This window comes from Schistocerca cancellata, chromosome 1, assembly GCF_023864275.1.
Source record: "Schistocerca cancellata isolate TAMUIC-IGC-003103 chromosome 1, iqSchCanc2.1, whole genome shotgun sequence".
NCBI classification, from domain to species: Eukaryota; Metazoa; Arthropoda; class Insecta; order Orthoptera; family Acrididae; genus Schistocerca; species Schistocerca cancellata.
In genome coordinates this window covers 838,026,389-838,045,472 of record NC_064626.1, presented here as the reverse complement: position 1 = coordinate 838,045,472, position 19,084 = coordinate 838,026,389, and the positions used below count along the sequence as shown (strand labels likewise).

Genomic DNA, 19,084 nt, shown 5'->3' with positions numbered 1-19,084 from the left:
CTCGCTCAAAGTCCGTCAACTGCACATATGGTTCACGTCAACGCTGTCGCGGCATGCTACCAGTGATAAAGACTGCGATGGAGCTCCGTATGCCACGGTAAACTGGCTGACACTGACGGCGGCGGTGCACAAATGCTGCGCAGCTAGCGCCATTCGACGGCCAACACCGCGGTTCCTGGTGTGTCCGCTGTGCCGTGCGTGTGATCATTGCTTGTACAGCCCTCTCGCAGTGTCCGGAGCAAGTATGGTGGGTCTGACACACCGGTGTCAATGTGTTCTTTTTTCCATTTCCAGGAGTGTACATAAATGATTTGGCGGATAGTGCGGCCAGTAATCTGCGGTTGTTTGCTGATGATGCAGTGGTGTACGATAAGGCGTCGGAGTTGAGAGACTGTAGGAAATACGCGACGACAGACAAAATTTCCAGTTGGTGTAATAAATGGCAGCTAGCCATGAATGTGGAAAAATGTAAGTTGATGCGGAAGAGTAGGTAGATCAAACCTGTAACGTTCGGATACAGTATTTCTTGTGTCCTGATTGACACAGTCAAGTTATTTAAATATCTGGACGTAACTTTGCAAAGCTCTATGAGGTGGAACGAGCATGTGATGTCTGTGGTAGAGAAGGCGAATGATCGACTTCAGTTTACTGGGAGAATTTTAGGAAAGAGTGGTTCAACTGTAAAGGAGGCCGCATATAGGACGCTAATGCGACCTATTCTTGAGTACTGCTCGAGTGTTCGGGGCCCGTTCCAGGTCGGATTGAAGGAAGACATCGAAGCAATTCAAAGACGGGCTGCTTGATTTGTTATCGGTAGGTTCGAACGACACGTAAGTGTTACGGAGGTGCTACGGGAACTTAAATGGGACTTCCTGGAGGGAATGCGTCGTTTTCGAGAAAAGCTGTTGAAAAAATTTAGAGACCGCAATCTGAAGCTGACTGCCGAACAATTCTACTGCCGCCAAGATACATTGCTCGTAACGACCGCGAAGATAAGATACGAGAAATTAAGACTCTTGCGGAGGCATATAGACAGTAGTTTTTCTGCGAGTGGAAGAGGACGGGAAATGGCAAATATTGGTACTGGGTACCCTCCGCCACGCACCGTACGGTGGCTTGCAGAATATCTGTATACGGCGTCAAGCGAGGCCGTGGTCGGCGGGTGAACGACAGCTGCAAGATAACGGCGTAGCAGAACATGGAGCATACGGAGTTGTATCCATAAGACTGTGGTCAGAGGCACGCGGCGACCACTCGTGGCTATAGCGAGGTGACTCGGTAGCCTGTTGCAGGCTGTTATCGGCGGTGCTGACTGCTTTTGCAGACAGCTGATGTCCAGGACGGGAGCTCGGCGGAAACACTCACCATAGCCATGCGTTGGGCTGCCAGTTGTATGCACCCCTGGCGGAAGATTACACGATCGCTTTCCAGGCGGCTCGCGATCTGTGCAAAAAAGTACTTCCGTGATTGTGGCGCTCCCTGGCGCGACGTTGGCGCCTCTATATTGTGCAGAGCTTTCCGTAAGTCTGCCGGTAAATATGCTTATATTTACCGACAGTGGACTCACGGAGCCTCTAGTGTTTACTATCGTCGGTTGAGTTGTGGCGAGACACTCGCCCGCAGGCTTTGAGCGCGCGATGCCGATGAGTGCGGACAACGGAACGCGCGCGACCGAGCCAGCCGGCTCGGTCGCGCCGGGGCCGGCCGCTGGCCGGTCGGTAGGGCCTCCCCCGCCGGCCGTCCCGGCGGCCGCTCCCAACAGGACGGATACAACGGCGACGACCCCTGCAACGACAACGGATTCTGACAGGCAACATAATGAGGACGGGACCACGACGAGCGATACGCGAATGCAGAGCGGAGGACAACTTACGTCAAACCCCTCTGACGAAAGGCATCAGCTAACACAGAACGATCGGCAACAACGCGAACTGAGACGTGGAATACAACACATGATTCTGCAAAGTCAGCGAGTATACGACAACCGCACTAGTACAGTTCCTCCTTCACAGCATGAAGAACAAGTCGACGACGTGGCCCAATTTTCTCCACCAGACGCCCGCATCCCGTGGTCGTGCGGTAGCGTTCCCGCTTCCCACTCCCGGGTTCCCGGGTTCGATTCCCGGCGGGGTCAGGGATTTTCTCTGCCTCGTGATGGCTGGGTGTTGTGTGCTGTCCTTAGGTTAGTTAGGTTTAAGTAGTTCTAAGTTCTAGGGGACTGATGACCATAGATGTTAAGTCCCATAGTGCTCAGAGCCATTTGAATCTCCACCAGACGACGACGACGACGAAATGGAGGGAGTCTCCTCTGAAGAAGTTTGGACCATGCAGCCCACCGACGGCGAGGGCGATTTTACACTCGTTCGCCAAAGAAAACGACTCAACGCTTGTCCTAAGCAGAACAACTCTCGGAAGTGACAACGTCCAGAAGAACTGAAAACTTCCAACCGTTATGCGGCTATTGCGACGGAAGATACTACCGATGCTCCAGAAGCCGGCCGAAGTGGCCGTGCGGTTAAAGGCGCTGCAGTCTGGAACCGCAAGACCGCTACGGTCGCAGGTTCGAATTCTGCCTCGGGCATGTATGTTTGTGATGTCCTTAGGTTAGTTAGGTTTACCTAGTTCTAAGTTCTAGGGGACTAATGACCTCTGCAGTTGAGTCCCATAGTGCTCAGAGCCATTTGAACCATTTTTGATGCTCTAGAACGTATGGACCAGACGAGTGATGTCAATCTCGAAGCAGATAAAGAGGGGACAGATGGCTCTGGCCGGAACTTACTACGCAAAGTCCCGCCCGTTACTATTTACCATACCAAGAACTACATGGAACTCAACAAGGCGCTGAAAGCGAATATTGACGGCAGTCTTAAGGTCATCTACCAACGAGACAGGATCAAATATCACTTTGACTCCTATGAAGATCAACGGCGGGCCATCAATTTCTTTGTGTCGAATGACATCCACTTTTTTACACATCAGGCCGCGGAGGACAAGGACCTCAAAGTGGTTGTCAAACGTCTATCTGCCGAAGTCACGGAGGAAGAACTGAAAGACGCACTGATAGAGAAGGGTTTCCCTGTCATCAACGTCCACCAGTTTAAAAATCGAGACGACAAGACGAAGGAATTACGACCTCAAGATGCTTACTGTGTCACGTTGCCAGCCCAAAAGGAAAACTACAAGATTTACGACATCAAATACCTTCTATATACTAAAGTCGTTATTGAAACCTACAACAGACAAGAAGGACCTGTTCAATGTCGCCACTGCCAGCGATTCGAACATACAGCTAAGTATTGCAGCTTGCCTGCTCGCTGCGTTCGATGTGGAGGGCATCTTCAGCATGTACTCATCCTCGAGGGGCTCCACCGAAATGTGCTAACTGTGAAAAGGTCCATCCTGTCACATGGCGTGGCTGCCAGAAGTACCAGGAACTTCTCAGGAAATACAGACAACAGGCTTCCCCGCAACCCTGTCAACGGATGACTCGTGTAATACGGAACTCCAACCTGACGCCACACCCTCCGCCCCACCGTCAGCAAACGCCACAAGAACAGCCGGCGGCGACACGGCAGCCAGTAACACAGCCTCCTCCTGAAGCACGCGCACCTCGACAGCACCGCCAGCATTATTAATACGCCCACGCATCATCACCACGCCGACCGGAACCGGAAACCTACGTCTCACCAGCTCATTTTATGGAATCTATAGCTCCAGCGCTCTCTGATGTCGCGAAACTTCTCACCGCCGTGCAGCAGCAACTAGTGGGGATACTTTCTTTAATCGAAAGTGTATTGAAGGCCTTTGCAACACCTTAAGATGGATCGCCCTGGGACCACGAGACACCTGAAAATCTGTATATGGAACGCCAACGGAATAAAACACAAGAAAACAGAATTCACTCAATTTTTACAATGTCACAAAATCGACATCGCACTTGTATCGGAGACGCACCTTCGTCCAACAACTGAGCTCAGATTTCGTAACATGTACGTCTATAGAACGGACAGACAAGGCCAACGAGGTGGAGGGACCGCAGTTCTGCTTAAAAAGGAACTGCGGCACCATCATGAAACACTACCACACCTCCAACATCTGGAGGCAACAGCAGTAACGGTTCGATCGGCGGCAGGCAACATCACTTTCATCGCGGCGTACAACAGCCCCGGTAAAAACCTGGTGCCAGACGACCTATGGAGTATCTTCACCAATTTTTACAAAATCTTCCTAGGAGGTGACCTTAATAGCAAGCACGTCGCATGGCATTCCCGGCGTACGAACCCTCGTGGACAAACTCTGATTGCCATGGAAGAAGAACTGGGCATCACAGTCCATGGCCCACGAGAGCCCACACGGATTCCTTACGTCGATCGGCAAGAAGCAGACGTCCTAGATATTGCTGTCATCAAAAATATTGAGGCGAACCTCCAGCTCCGCACCGTTGACGATCTTTCGTCTGACCACCGACCTGTTATCAGTATAGTGGAAACCGCAACGGCCAACCTTCCGCCCCCAACCTCACAATCTCTGAACTGGGGTCAATTTCGGACATATCTTGACAACAATATCTGCTCGACGCAGGACGTTTCAACACCGGAAGCCATCGACATTGCGGTACAAACTTTGACGCAGAAGATAAAGGTAGCCAAACGGAGGGCAACTACTCACACGGTGTACCCTGTAGTAGCTTTCGACGAGTTCCAGCCTTTACTCCAAGAACTGAAGACACAGAGAAACAGGAGCAGGCGACGTTGGCTCCGCTATAGAAACCCGATCGATCAACGAGAAACACACGTCTTAACACGAGAACTGCACAGGAAAGTGGCCGAGTGGCGACAGCAGGTCTGGGAAGATAAGATGGATGAATTCTTACTTCGAACCAAGAACGAATGGCAGGTAGTCAAGAACATACGACACCAGCGGCCACCTAAACGAGCCATCAGAGGACCAGATGGCCTCCTCTATGATGAACTCGCCCAGGCAGAGCTGTATGCTACGACTTACCAAGAACAGATGTCTACACCAGCGACCCCCGTGAACGACGTCCGCCTGCAAGAACAGGAAGCCGTCGTTACAGCAGAATGGACTGCTCTTCGTGCTGCGCCTGTGCAGAGCCGCCCACAACTCACCACACCAGCAGAGATCCGTAACATTATCCGGAAGACTCGGAATAATGCGCCGGGCAACGACTCCATAAGCAACACCGATTTGAAACAGTTGCCCAGGAAGCCAACTGTGCTCCTTACCCGAATTCTCAACAGCTGCCTTCTGCAGGATATTTTCCTACGGCATGGAAGACGGCTCGAGTAGTTCCAATACCCAAGCCAGGTAAAGACCCAGCAGAACCTAACAGTTACCGGCCAATTAGCCTCTTGCCGACCCTTGGCAAGGTGCTCGAGCGAGTGCTGTTGCAGAGGCTCCATGACACGCTTACAGCGCATGATGTTATACGACCCGAACAATTCGGTTTCAAGGACAAGTTATCTGCCGACCTTCAACTTCTACGGATCACCGAACGGATACAAGAAGGATACAAAAGGATACAACAAGCAGCACTTCACGATTGGTGTCTTCCTTGACATCGAAAAACCTTACGATAAGGTGTGGCGGCCCAACCTTATCGTCAAACTGCATCGCACTACCCCTATTGCGGATTGTTACATTAGACTCATAGACAGCTTTCTGCAGGACAGGAAACTGTATGTCCGAGTCGACGATAAAAACTCCGAAATGAAACTGATCTCCGCAGGAATTCCGCAGGGCTCTGTCATTTCGCCTCTACTTTTCAACTTATATATAAATGACATCCCAACAGTCCCCCTTGTTACGGCGAGTTTTTATGCGGACGATACGGCCTTTCTGACAACTGGACGACACTTGGACCAGCTAATCGCTAGGATGCAACGGCAACTTGCTGTAATGGAACGCTGGGCGCTGCAAAATAAGATAACGATCAACCCGACGAAGACGGCAGCCGTTCTGTTCACACGGAGAAAACCAGTTCTGAACGACAGACTCCAAATAGCTGACCAATTTATCCCATGGTCGCCGGGAGTGAAGTATCTCGGTGTCTACCTTGACAAAAAAATTACTCTTTACGCAGCATATTGACGACAAGAAGACGGCAGCCCAGAAGATGGCCAGGTCATTGATTCCGTTCCTGAAGGATCTCAACCCTAAGACTAAACTCCAATTGTATAAGGCAACGGTGGAACCCACAATGTTGTATGGCTCCACCTCGTGGGGAACTACGTGCGTCTCCAACTACAACAAACTCCAAGGGCTGCAAAACATTTGCTATCGATGGATCACAGGAGCTCCATGGTGGACAAGAAACATCGACATCCGCACCGCACTCCACGAGACCACTATACAAGAGAAGGTCCATGACAAGGCTCTACGAGTTTTTGACAAGATCGATGCCCTTAGGGACGAAGTTCGACAATTACAATCGGTAGGAACGGTAAACCCTGCAAGATGGCACAAGTATCGCGTACCGAAGTCAATAACGTTTCACCCCTCCCCCCCCCCCCCATAGGCAATCTGTCATAGCACGAGGAAGCAGTCACACATAACAGCCTTGACACATTTCACCCTCCACAGGAGATAGACATCACCAAAGACAGCAGGCTAAAGGACCCATTGCGTGCCCAAGCCTAACTGAATGCGTAATAAATAAAGTGTTTTCCTTTTATCCTTACATCCCATCCTAGAAGAATAAGTAATCAAGGATGATCTCTTCAGTCCACACTACACACACACTTTGAAAAAAAAAAATCGCCCGCAGGCTGAATGTGTTGCGGTACAGCGGAACTTCCAAGGGGCATCTCACCGCTTTCTAATCAACAATCATATTCTGAACATAGCACGTAAATAGCGTTTGTCCTACCTACACTGTGCGATTGCCCCGAAATGACCATCATTTGCATATCCAAGCACTTAAGAAACTTTATGAGTCCAACGCTGTAAAATACCTACGAGTCATGTTGTGCAAGAGGTTTCCATACACGCCTACATCCAGAAACGAAAACTAAACACCACGAAGATGATGAGAGCCTTCATTCCTTTTCTCACAAGTAAAGATCTCAACCAGGCACGAAAATGGCGTATCCATCATCCGAAAGCTGTAGCCACTAGAGAGAGGAAGAAAAAAAAAGATAAAAGAAAAAGAAAACTGAATCTGGGAGTCCCAAGCTGGGCTAGAACACGAGGAATTGCAAGAGAAATATCTGGTCGGCGAAGTCAAACACTACGTGAAAAGTCGCAGAAGAATCATGTGACAGCTTGAAAATGTAGGACAAGCAGACTCATAAAGGAGACATAAATATAAAATCTCCCGAGCCCGCATGAAAAATGCACGCTAAAAGTCAGGATAGAGGGTGTAGGAAGACTTGACTGAAATGTGGAATAGCAATCAAATAACTTCTAAAGCTGAACCACCGTCAACGGTGTCACATGCCAGCACTCCAAGAGACACTGCTGAGAGGTTTGGAATTTAATGCAAAACATTGGCGCAAAGTCTGGTGATCAGAACTTTACGCCGCCAGCTCTCCTGTAGCCAACAGCATGTGGTGTCCGCAGGAGGTTAGCCATCCAAGCACTGGGCACGCACGACGTTCGTCTGGTGATGTAACGAGAACCGGTGTATTCAAGGAGACAAAGCAGTTGGCAACAATTAACTTGTGAAAACCCCTGTAACACACCGAACTAGATGGTGCAGTGGTTAGCACAATGGACTCGAATTCGGGAGGACGACGGTTCAGATTCACGTCCGCCCATCCACAGTTAGGTTTTCCGTCATTTCCTTAAATCGCTCAAGGGTAGAGTTGCGCTTTACCCAAATGGTTCGGAAGTTTTGGGCAGTACATAAATAACGTGATAAAAGCTAGGATTACAGGTAATACTGGAAGCAATAGTATGGAAAGAAACATAAATGAATGTTTGAAAGAGAAAATGGGAGCCGACGACTTGTCTTTGCTTCTTGTTGTTTTGTTTTACACATGATTAGAACTGCGCATCGCCCAGTGTTAGTTCATTGGTAGTTTATAACGTTACAAAATATAAATTTCACTTTATAAGTAATAAAAATTAGTTGCTCGCGTAACTTCTGTGATTGTTTGTAACCAAAGCAATTACTTTTGATGCAAGTACAGTTTACGTACACAAACATTAAAAAAATCTATTAATTACTGTTATTTTGTACTCAATAGAACATTTTTCATCGTGATCATAGGAAAGAGTTTCCTGTTATTATTGATAAGTGCGAAAGTTGTTTATGAATAACAGAAACATGTCTTATATAATCTTGACGAAGTAATGAAATGAGGTTTGATATGTTTTTGTTTTGCGTTTTCTTAATTTTACCATTTACTTGAGGAAACTTTGGTTTCTAATTCTATATGTTATCATATACTGTGTGATTTTTTACTACAACGTTCCTCTTTCACGTTATGAATCAATAATATGCGAATAAAACATGAATTAAACATTGACAGTTTCAAGATTGACATAAATACTATTTATTTTTGGTAGCAGGTGGAAGGATAACTATGAAGAACAAAAATGTTCCGTAGGATGCTTGGCCCTTTACATATCATCACTCAGTTTCCAGACAGATCACGGCTCTTGGTTTCTAGGGAATCTAATAAGACACTGAGTGCATACGGAAACAAAGCGATCGAAATGGGGTGACGCCCAACAGATACACAACACATTTAATGTACAGACAACGCAGTTACGATCTTAACTGATCGAAGCTACTAGGAGAACTACCGCAGTCTACGCTTACTTACGACAGTCTACTGTTGTCTTACAACTCTAAAGCCAAATTCTGGGATGATCCCTCTGAAACGGCACGATCGGCTTCCTGTCCTTGTTCCCCAATACGAACTTGTGGTCTAACGAAGTCGCTGTCGACGGGTCGCAAAATTTTAATGTACCTTCCTTCTCCCTTTTTTGTTATAACACGGGACTAAACAGATCATAAGCCTGGCCAAGTACCTAAACAGAGGTCGAACAAAAATAAAGCTAAAACGTAATACTACCAGAAGTACCAAAAGAAAAAATCGGCAGAGGCTGTCACTCTTCGGCATTAACAAATTGGCAAAAAATTGGACAGGTGCGAGTAGCAGTCGCGTTCTGAGCGAACCATACGAACATAATTATGTATAAATAAAGTTCATCCACAGCGGGAATCTAAGATTTCGACGAGTTTTGTCTGTTATCGACAGACTTCATACTGGCAAGACATCAACCATGTGGATTCCAAGACTTTCGAGAATGTTCTAATTTCAAGTTCGAAGTCGGATAATAAATAACATAAGCAAATTCTTTCCATGTGATATGATTGCAAATTAACAATTTTGTGATTTTTTACCTTTGCGTGTACTGTGAAACGTTAAAAAAAATGGTTCAAATGGCTCTGAGCACTATGGGACTTAACTGCTGAGTTCATCAGTCCCATAGAACCTAGAACTACTTAAACCTAACTAACCTAGGGCAGCACACACATCCATGCCCGAACAGGATTCGAACCTGCTACCGGAGCGGTCGCGCAGTTCCAGACTGTAGCGTCTAGAACTGCTCGGCCACTCCGGCCGGCGAAACTTTCCCGCTTGCCAGATTTCATTATTGAACTTCAAGGGGAGGTAACCTGTAGGTTTTATGAGTGCACTTGCAGTATCAAAATATGTGACGTAAAGGCCCGGATCTTTCGACTGCATTGACTTAGAACCTTAAAATTTTTATACCAATGAAGGACAATTGACCTCAGTATGCGATACAAATTTCAACTTCATACGCATACTCGTTCCTGAGAAAACGTAGTCTTAATAGAGGGAGGGACAGAGAGACAGTGGGAAAACAAGTGACAAAATATTTTTTTTCGTGTAGTGTGACTAAAAATTCAGTATTTCGGATTTTTCCCTTTACTTGCTCTGTGAAACCTTTGTTCTTGGCAAATTTCATTATTGTAGATCAACAGGAAGTACCGTGTATGCTTTGATGAGTGAGTTTGCGAGTATCAAAATATGTGACACAAATGGCCGAATATTTTGATTACATTGCCTTAGAAGCTAACGTTTATTATGCCACCTAGGGAGCAAAGATTTCAGTATGTGACATAAATTTCAATTTGATTCGTCTACCCATTTCTGAGAATAATGTGTCTTAACAAACGGATGGATGGACAGGCAGTCAGATAACAAATAGAAACAAATTTTTTCGTGCGATATAATTACAAATTCGAGATTTTCGGATATTTTCCTTTGATTGCAGTATGAAACCTTACTTCTTGCCAAATTTCATGAGTCTGGGTGAAAAGGAAGTGCGCTCTAGGTTTTGATCTGTGAGCTCGCGAATATCAAAATATCTGTCATATTGGCTTAGAAGCTTATTTCGCCAAGGGACTGTATACCTTAATCATCGTTTGTATGGGCCTTTGTCCTACTGCAACGGGAGATAATGGAATTGGCGGTGTTATTGTCAGAGGCTTGCGGGATGCCCTTCCTGTCGCCACCCCGTACCCGCGGACGGAATTAGTGTACTCCAGCTGTCTGCGTCTAGTGTAAGTCATGAACCAGTGCGAACGTTTTCAAAAGTCTGACGCTGGACGTGGAGACCAGCCCGGTATTCACCTAGTGGGATGTGGAAAACAGCCTAAAAACCTCATCCAGGCCGGTTGTTAATCCGCTGGGCAGATTCGATCCTGGGCCGGCTCCAATAAGCAGCGCATTAGCGCCCTCGGCTAACCTGGCGAGTAGGACTGTATACCTTAATATGTGACATAAATTCAACTTGGTACGTCGACAGGTCCGTGATAAAAAAGGTTTGGAAGAGAATGAGATTTTCACTCTGCAGCGGAGTGTGCGCTGATATTTAACTTCCTGGCAGATTAAAACTGTGTGCCGGACCGAGACTCGAACTCTGGACCTCTGCCTTTCGCGGGCAAGTGCTCTACCAACTTTTTTTTTTAATTCCACAAAAACAGTATCAAAAATGGCTACAATGAAATGACATAAATAAGGTGACAGATAATTGAAGTCATAAATTACAGCATTCAAAGAATGAGTCTTTAGCAGTAGCACAATTTAGCACCTTCACTGTCACCTTTAACTGGTGGCAGTTCAGCATGCACTTTTCCTTCTTCTGCAGCCTGGGGTTCCTCATCATCATTTGCCAGACCCAAATTATTCATTCAGTAAATCCTTGATGTGTGTTCCTTCCGGGGTAAATTACGTGGACAGAAGAGCAGTCCCGAACAGAGAAATCACAAAATCCTTCACTGCCTTGTTATTTTTGTCAGTTCCAGCCTTCTAAACACATCTATAGGGAGTTCAAGACCTTTCTTTATATCAGACACCAGATGTTTGTCGCCATACTCTTGTATCTGCTGTACTATTGATTTATTTTTCATGTGTCATTTGCAGGTGAGGTTAGGGTACGGAACGTGACCCAACCCATTCCCTCTCTACTAGGAATCCAGTTCCTAACCTATACCCATTCTGTTGAAGACAATTCGGAGCATGTTACCATATTTCTTATTGTGATTCTGATATTTTAGTATTTTATCGAATTCATTTTCCATATACGTCTTGTATTCAATATTTTCATCGCTCCCAATATTGTTAAAAACATAACTTGTATATTTGCCCATTAACCAAATCACTGCGTTATTTTTTGGCTGAAGGTACTAACTTTCGTCTGGTCTGAAGAAAATGTTAGTCGGTTCTTGTTATTTGAGCAATTTTTTCCCTGGTTCACCTCCAGTTGATTATCCGATCTCCACATGTGTAACGATGAGGCACACTATCAACGAGGTTGCATTTGCTGCAGAGGTTAGTGTCATTTAAAACGATGGCAAAGAGACGCTCATTAGTGCTGATGATGTTATTGACTACCTTGTACTGAGCTACCCAAGCACGACTCACGCCCCGTCTTCACAGCTTGACTTCTGCCAGAAGTTTCATATCAGTTCACACTCCGCTGCAGAGTGAGAATCTCATTCTGGAAACATCCCCCAGGCTGTGGCTAAGCCATGTCTCCCCAATATCTTTTCTTTCAGGAGTGCTAGTTCTGCTAGTTTCGCAGGAGAGCTTCCGTAAAGTTTGGAAGTTAGGAGACGAGGTACTGGCGGAAGTAAAGCTGTGAGGAGGGGGCGTGAGTTGTGCTTGGGTAGCTCAGCTGGTTTGCCCCATATGTCGCCAAGTGGATGATGACCATCACCGCTTAACTTGTATCGCGGTGGAGGACGTCTGGCTCCTAGGAAGACAGATGGTAGCTTGCTACCTCCGTGTGACCCCGCCAAACATTACATCTGCTCCCTTCTTACATCCGGAGAGTGACTACTTTGGTTCAAATGGCTCTGAGCACTATGGGACTCAACTTCTGAAGTCATCAGTCCCCTAGATCTTAGAACTACACTCCTGGAAATTGAAATAAAAACACCGTGAATTCATTGTCCCAGGAAGGGGAAACTTTATTGACACATTCCTGGGGTCAGATACATCACATGATCACACTGACAGAACCACAGGCACATAGACACAGGCAACAGAGCATGCACAATGTCGGCACTAGTACAGTGTATATCCACCTTTCGCAGCAATGCAGGCTGCTATCCTCCCATGGAGACGATCGTAGAGATGCTGGATGTAGTCCTGTGGAACGGCTTGCCATGCCATTTCCACCTGGCGCCTCAGTTGGACCAGCGTTCGTGCTGGACGTGCAGACCGCGTGAGACGACGCTTCATCCAGTCCCAAACATGCTCAATGCGGGACAGATCCGGAGATCTTGCTGGCCAGGGTAGTTGACTTACACCTTCTAGAGCACGTTGGGTGGCACGGGATACATGCGGACGTGCATTGTCCTGTTGGAACAGCAAGTTCCCTTGCCGGTCTAGGAATGGTAGAACGATGGGTTCGATGACGGTTTGAATGTACCGTGCACTACTCAGTGTCCCCTCGACGATCACCAGTGGTGTACGGCCAGTGTAGGAGATCGCTCCCCACACCATGATGCCGGGTGTTGGCCCTGTGTGCCTCGGTCGTATGCAGTCCTGATTGTGGCGCTCACCTGCACGGCGCCAAACACGCATACGACCATCATTGGCACCAAGGCAGAAGCGACTCTCATCGCTGAAGACGACACGTCTCCATTCGTCCCTCCATTCACGCCTGTCGCGACACCACTGGAGGCGGGCTGCACGATGTTGGGGCGTGAGCGGAAGACGGCCTAACGGTGTGCGGGACCGTAGCCCAGCTTCATGGAGACGGTTGCGAATGGTCCTCGCCGATACCCCAGGAGCAACAGTGTCCCTAATTTGCTGGGAAGTGGCGGTGCGGTCCCCTACGGCACTGCGTAGGATGCTACGGTCTTGGCGTGCATCCGTGCGTCGCTGCGGTCCGGTCCCAGGTCGACGGGCACGTGCACCTTCCGCCGACCACTGGCGACAACATCGATGTACTGTGGAGACCTCACGCCCCACGTGTTGAGCAATTCGGCGGTACGTCCACCCGGCCTCCCGCATGCCCACTATACGCCCTCGCTCAAAGTCCGTCAACTGCACATACGGTTCACGTCCACGCTGTCGCGGCATGCTACCAGTGTTAAAGACTGCGATGGAGCTCCGTATGCCACGGCAAACTGGCTGACACTGACGGCGGAGGTGCACAAATGCTGCGCAGCTAGCGCCATTCGACGGCCAACACCGCGGTTCCTGGTGTGTCCGCTGTGCCGTGCGTGTGATCATTGCTTGTACAGCCCTCTCGCAGTGTCCGGAGCAAGTATGGTGGTCCTGACACACCGGTGTCAATGTGTTCTTTTTTCCATTTCCAGGAGTGTACTTAAACCTAACTAACCGAAAGACATCACAGACATCCATGCCCGAGGCAGGATTCGAACCTGCGACCGTAGCGGTCTCGCGGTTCCAGACTGTAGCGCCTAGAACCGCAAGGCCACTCCGGCCGGCAGAGTGACTACTTTCCGGCGACTAAATCACAGTCGATCATCTGGGTCAAAGGTTGGACATTCGCGTACCTCTATGGGGATGTTGCCAAGTCGCGTCTTGACTTCTGGTATTTCTTGCAGCAAGCCCACAGTGAGGTTCATAGATGGTCACACTATCGGAAAACCTTTGCCAACTATCTTCAGGCGGTCTTCCTCGACCCACCACGCAGTTGGGACGTGCCGGGTGCTGTCGGTGTGCACATTTGACAGCTGATAATGAACCTCACGCTTCTCTCACCACTCAATATGTAATGCACATTTTATACCATGAAATGATCTACATGTTCCTTTTGACAGAGTGATCTTTATTGAAAATAAATAAATAAAAAAAAATCCCTGTTCCTTTAAATTTGTGATTGGCACTACGCGATCACCTCTTTAGTTAAAAAAAAAATGTTGGTAGAGCAATTGCCCGCTGAAGGCGAAGGTCCCGAGTTCGAGTCTCGGTCCGGCACATAGTTTTAATCTGCGGTGAAGTTTCAGGTTTGGAAGATTGGGACAGACAGACAACAAAGTGAGCCTATAAGGGTTCTGTTGCTACAGACTGAGGTACGGAACCAGAAGGAAAAAAGAAAAAAAAAATTATACTAGTCTGACGTTTGTCTCATGTCACATTGAGGGAGCTGCACTTTCAATGGGCAACAGTGTATTACGGTGTTTATAAATTTATGCTGTCTGTCTGCATGCGAGGAAGAACGGAGCAGTGGCTGTGTAGCACGGTGCGCGGCTGTGGCTCGCAGGTGACGGTGCCGGCGACGTGGTGGCCGCCGCTGTCGCCGCCGGGCTGGGGCGGCCCCTCCAAGTGGCCGCCGCGGCGCGTGCAGCTGGCGTACTCGGTGCTGGAGCCGCGCGGCGAGGGCTGCGTGGCGCGCGTGCAGATCCAGCCGGTGGCGCCGCTGGGGACGGTGCTGCTGGCGCCGGCCGCCTCGGCGTACCGCGAGCTGCGCGCGCCCGGCCCGCCGCCCGCCGAGGACGGCCTGCTGGCGCTGCTGCTGCCGCGCGCGCCGCTCTACCCGCGGGCGCGCCTGCACGCGCCGCTCTTCCTGCTGCAGCCCGCCGCCGCGCTGCTCGTCGTTAAGTGAGTGCCTCCTCCGCCCGACACTGATTCCGATTCCTCGCCGAGTCCTAATATCGATACTCGATAAAAGGCTTTTTGTCGAAAAAAATTCTGCATTACTGGGACTGTTAAGTAGACACAGATCCTCCTGTTACTCGCTACTGCGCGGACGGCGCAACCCGACAGGTGAGGTTCCATGGTTCGGTTGTGATTGGTGTAAAGAATGGCAGCTAACTCTAAATATAGATAAATGTAAATTAATGCAGATGAATAGGAAAAAGAATCCTGTAATGTTTGAATACTCCATTAGTAGTGTAGCACTTGACACAGTCACGTCGATTAAATATTTGGGCGTAACATTGCAGAGCGATATGAAGTGGGACAACCATGTAATGGCAGTTGTGGGGAAGGCGGATAGTCGTCTTCGGTTCGTTGGTAGAATTTTAGGAAGATGTGGTTCATCTGTAAAGCAGACTGCTTGTAAAACCACTAATACGACCTATTCTTCAGTACTGCCCGAGCGTTTGGGATCTCTATCAGGTCGGATTGAGGGAGGACATAGAAGCAATTCAGAGGCGGGCTGCTAGCTTTGTTACTGGTAGGTTTGATCAGCACGAGTGTTACGGAAATGCTTCAAGGAGATGAAAGGAGGCGTTCTTTTCGTGAATCGCTACTGAGGAAATGTAGAGAACCAGCATTTGAGGCTGACTGCAGTACAATTTTACTGCCGCCAACTTACATTTCGCGGAAAGACCACAAAGATAAGATAAGAGAGATTAGGGCTCGTACAGAGGCATATAGACAGTCATTTTTCCCTCTTTCTGTTTGCGAGTGGAACAGGTAGAGAAGTTGCTAGTTGTGGTACGAGGTACCCTCCGCCACGCACCGTATGGTGGATTGAGGAGTATTTATGTAGATGTAGATGCAGATGTAGATGTAGAGATGAGGCCACAATTTCTTTTTTCATCTCGGGAACCACTTCCAAGATTTTATTAGAAAACAATTCCATTTTCCATCTTCGCTGCTATAGACTACAAGGGCTGTTCGTAGAGTAAGGTCCATTCGGTCGCGAAATGGAAACTACAGTAACAATCGAAAATGTTTTACTTGCAGCAATTTTGCCAACCCTTCCAGCTTCTTCTCTACAAATTCGCCGCTCCGAGTTAGTCATTTGTTGTAGTGTCGTACCAGCTGTCCAATACCCTCGTCATAGGAGCAGCCGCCTGTGTTTCTCATCAGTTCTCTGCGATGATACGCAGCTCTTTTTTTTCCCTCTATTGTTTTTTTTGACACCTGATACAGGTAGGCCGGCAGCGGCAAACTTCGCCGCTCTTCGGCCACAGACATTACAAGTAGTACACATGAAGACACAGAAAAACCAAACAAAACGGTGGATAAAAGACAGTAGACACACAAAGTAAAAGACATGTAGCTGTTCACAGGCGTAGTGAATTAAAAAAACGTTCAGCACTCGTATACGAACATAGACGACAGAAATGACACACGTGAACGATGGAGCACAGACGATGAAACACTGAGTCACTATCACGAAGGCACACATAAACACTGACTACGATCTCCGGTGCGCGAATGTTCACTGGTTGTGTACAAGTCTGGGGACCTGCCAGAGGGGAAAAGGTGGGGGAGGAGGGAGAGCAGGAGGGTTTAGATGCCAGTGGCAGAGGAGAGGGGAGGGGAGAAAAGAAGGTAGTGGGGTAGGGGAAGCCTGGGGGAAGAGGAGGGACGGGGGAGGGAGAGAAGGGAGAGAGGGTGCCCTTGGGAAAAACACAGGGGTGGAGGGGGAGGACCAAAGTTGGTAGGAGGGGTGGATGGAGGGGATGAGGGCATCATCAGGGAGGGGGAATTGGCGGAAGCCACCTTGGACGAGGGTATGGAGAGTGGAGAGATGGAGAGCAGGTGGGACGTGCGAATACAGGCGTGGCAGCTGACGGGGGTGGGAAAGGATGGGAGAGACAAGCGGGTGAGGGGTATCAAGTTTGTGGGAGGTGTAGAGGATCCATATCCCTTTGAGGTAAAGGAGGAGGTGCAGGAACGGAATGAGGTCATACAGGATCCGCATGGAGGAGGGGAGCCTGATGCGATAGGTGAGGCAGAGCGCACGGCATTCCAGGGTTTGAAGGGATTTGTAAAAGGTAGGAGGGGTGGAGATCCAGGCGGGATGGGCATAGCAGAGGATAGGGTGGATGAGGGATTTATAAGTGTGGAGGATGGTGGAGCGGTCCAGACCCCACGTGCGGCCAGAAAGGAACTTGAGGAGACGGAGTCGGGAGCGTGCCTTGGCTTGGATAGTCCAGAGATGGGGGACCAGGAGAGACGAAGATCAAGGTTGACGCCAAGGTACTTGAGGGGGAGGGATGAGGGTGATAGGACGGCCATAAATGGTGACATAGAAGTCGAGGAGAAAGCTCGTTGTCTGTGCCAAAATGTTGTCTTCATTGCCAGCGGTTCGTGTGAGCAGAGATGAAGTCAGGGCTGTTTGGTGTGTGATCAGACACTTCCCATCGTAAACGCAGCAGGGGCGTCCTCATTGCTCCGGCAATACACGGCTGAGACTTGTTATGAAGGAAACGCTTGATAGGTATCCATTTCCACAAGTTTAGCAGTTTCGCTACTCAAAAGGCGTCAGAGGTCGCTGTTCCAACGGCAAAAGTTGCACTGAAACAGTCTCCTTTTCTGTGCTGCCAACTGTCTAAACACAGTAATAACAATTGCCAGCTGCAAATTCGAAAGTACAAATTCTAGCAATTGTATTGCGCTTTAGAGTTCTTCATTTGTATGAACCTTGTAAAACTTGCAATTCCTCCAAGTTTTAACGTGCCACTGACGACTAGGTTTCCGTTATGGTAACAGTAGCAATAAAATACATAAAACGTTTTAATTCGATAATTTATCTTCGTCGGATGTTCGATTATCCCTACTCATGTCTTCAAACAAATCGAAATTTTGATAAAAATATCATTTGAAAAGTGTTCGTCGCAAAATTTGATGTACACGTGTCATGAAACTGATTTGTGAACTATAATATCAACAATGTTTCACAACTTTTGCAACATCACAATTTACACCAAGTAAAAATGAAAATGTGTACTCACTTCTATCAGAATTTTACTTCGCACTCCGTCTTAGATGGATGCTGGTAGAGCATAAAGGTAAAGAGAGGGGAAAGAAAAAGGTTTCAATTTAGCTCTTGTCTTGAGGCGCCATTCCTCCAGCTCAGTTTTTTGTTTATGGGATTACCTAGGGTTTTTGTTATATTGGCTACAGCACGTTTCAGATGAAGGAATCTTAGAACTGTCAGTTTCGTCTGTCAGTGCGTTAGTTGAAACAATAAAGATATGGGTGTCTCTTCTGACGAATTGATTAACAATGACTAAGTGCAACAGGGTTAATTATTTAAAAAATAAATACGCTTCTATCCACAGTAAGAACGAAAGTATTTTCTAATGCAGCTCGTTAACTGTAACGAATTTCCTTCTTTGCATATACCACTCAGTTATTCATTACAAAACCAATCAGGGTTCAAATTATTAGTTTTCTTTTCTCTTTACAGTGTTTACTAACACAGATTAATTCAGTCAATGTAATAAATCGTCACAATTATTACAGATTATTTTGTTTGTCCCGATACATCTTACTCTACAACAAGTTTAGAGAAAAACGGGAATCATTACTGATGACCGCTCTTTTAAAATACATCTCACAGCTATATTTATAGACAGATTAACAGTTAATGAATCGTTGCTTTTGTTGGGCGTTACTGGGATTTTATTTTTTTCAAATATCGTGGCGGCTGCCTGCATATGTGACACCCCTGACATGTGGTGTCAGAAAGACGAATTAGTTGGTTCCTTGCGTCTCCTCTAGGTTGTGGCGACGTCTGTTCGCATGTGTTTTCGATATGAAAGGGAGAAACTATTGTGTCAATATTTGATCTTCTTATCTTATCCCTACATTTAAAGGCAAGTATTTGATGAGCATGTTTTCGACAATCGAGCAAGAAT

General features: G+C 47.7%; 1 protein-coding gene across 1 annotated transcript in view; it reads left to right on the top strand.

The window, feature by feature from the left end:
• Window positions 1-19,084, top strand: part of LOC126106857 (transmembrane protein 132E) — a 264,511-nt gene that overhangs the window by 41,308 nt on the left and 204,119 nt on the right. The window contains exon 4 of the mRNA XM_049913292.1: window positions 14,746-15,083. Within this exon, the coding sequence (XP_049769249.1) occupies window positions 14,746-15,083 (338 nt within the window). The remainder of the gene's footprint in view (window positions 1-14,745; window positions 15,084-19,084) is intronic.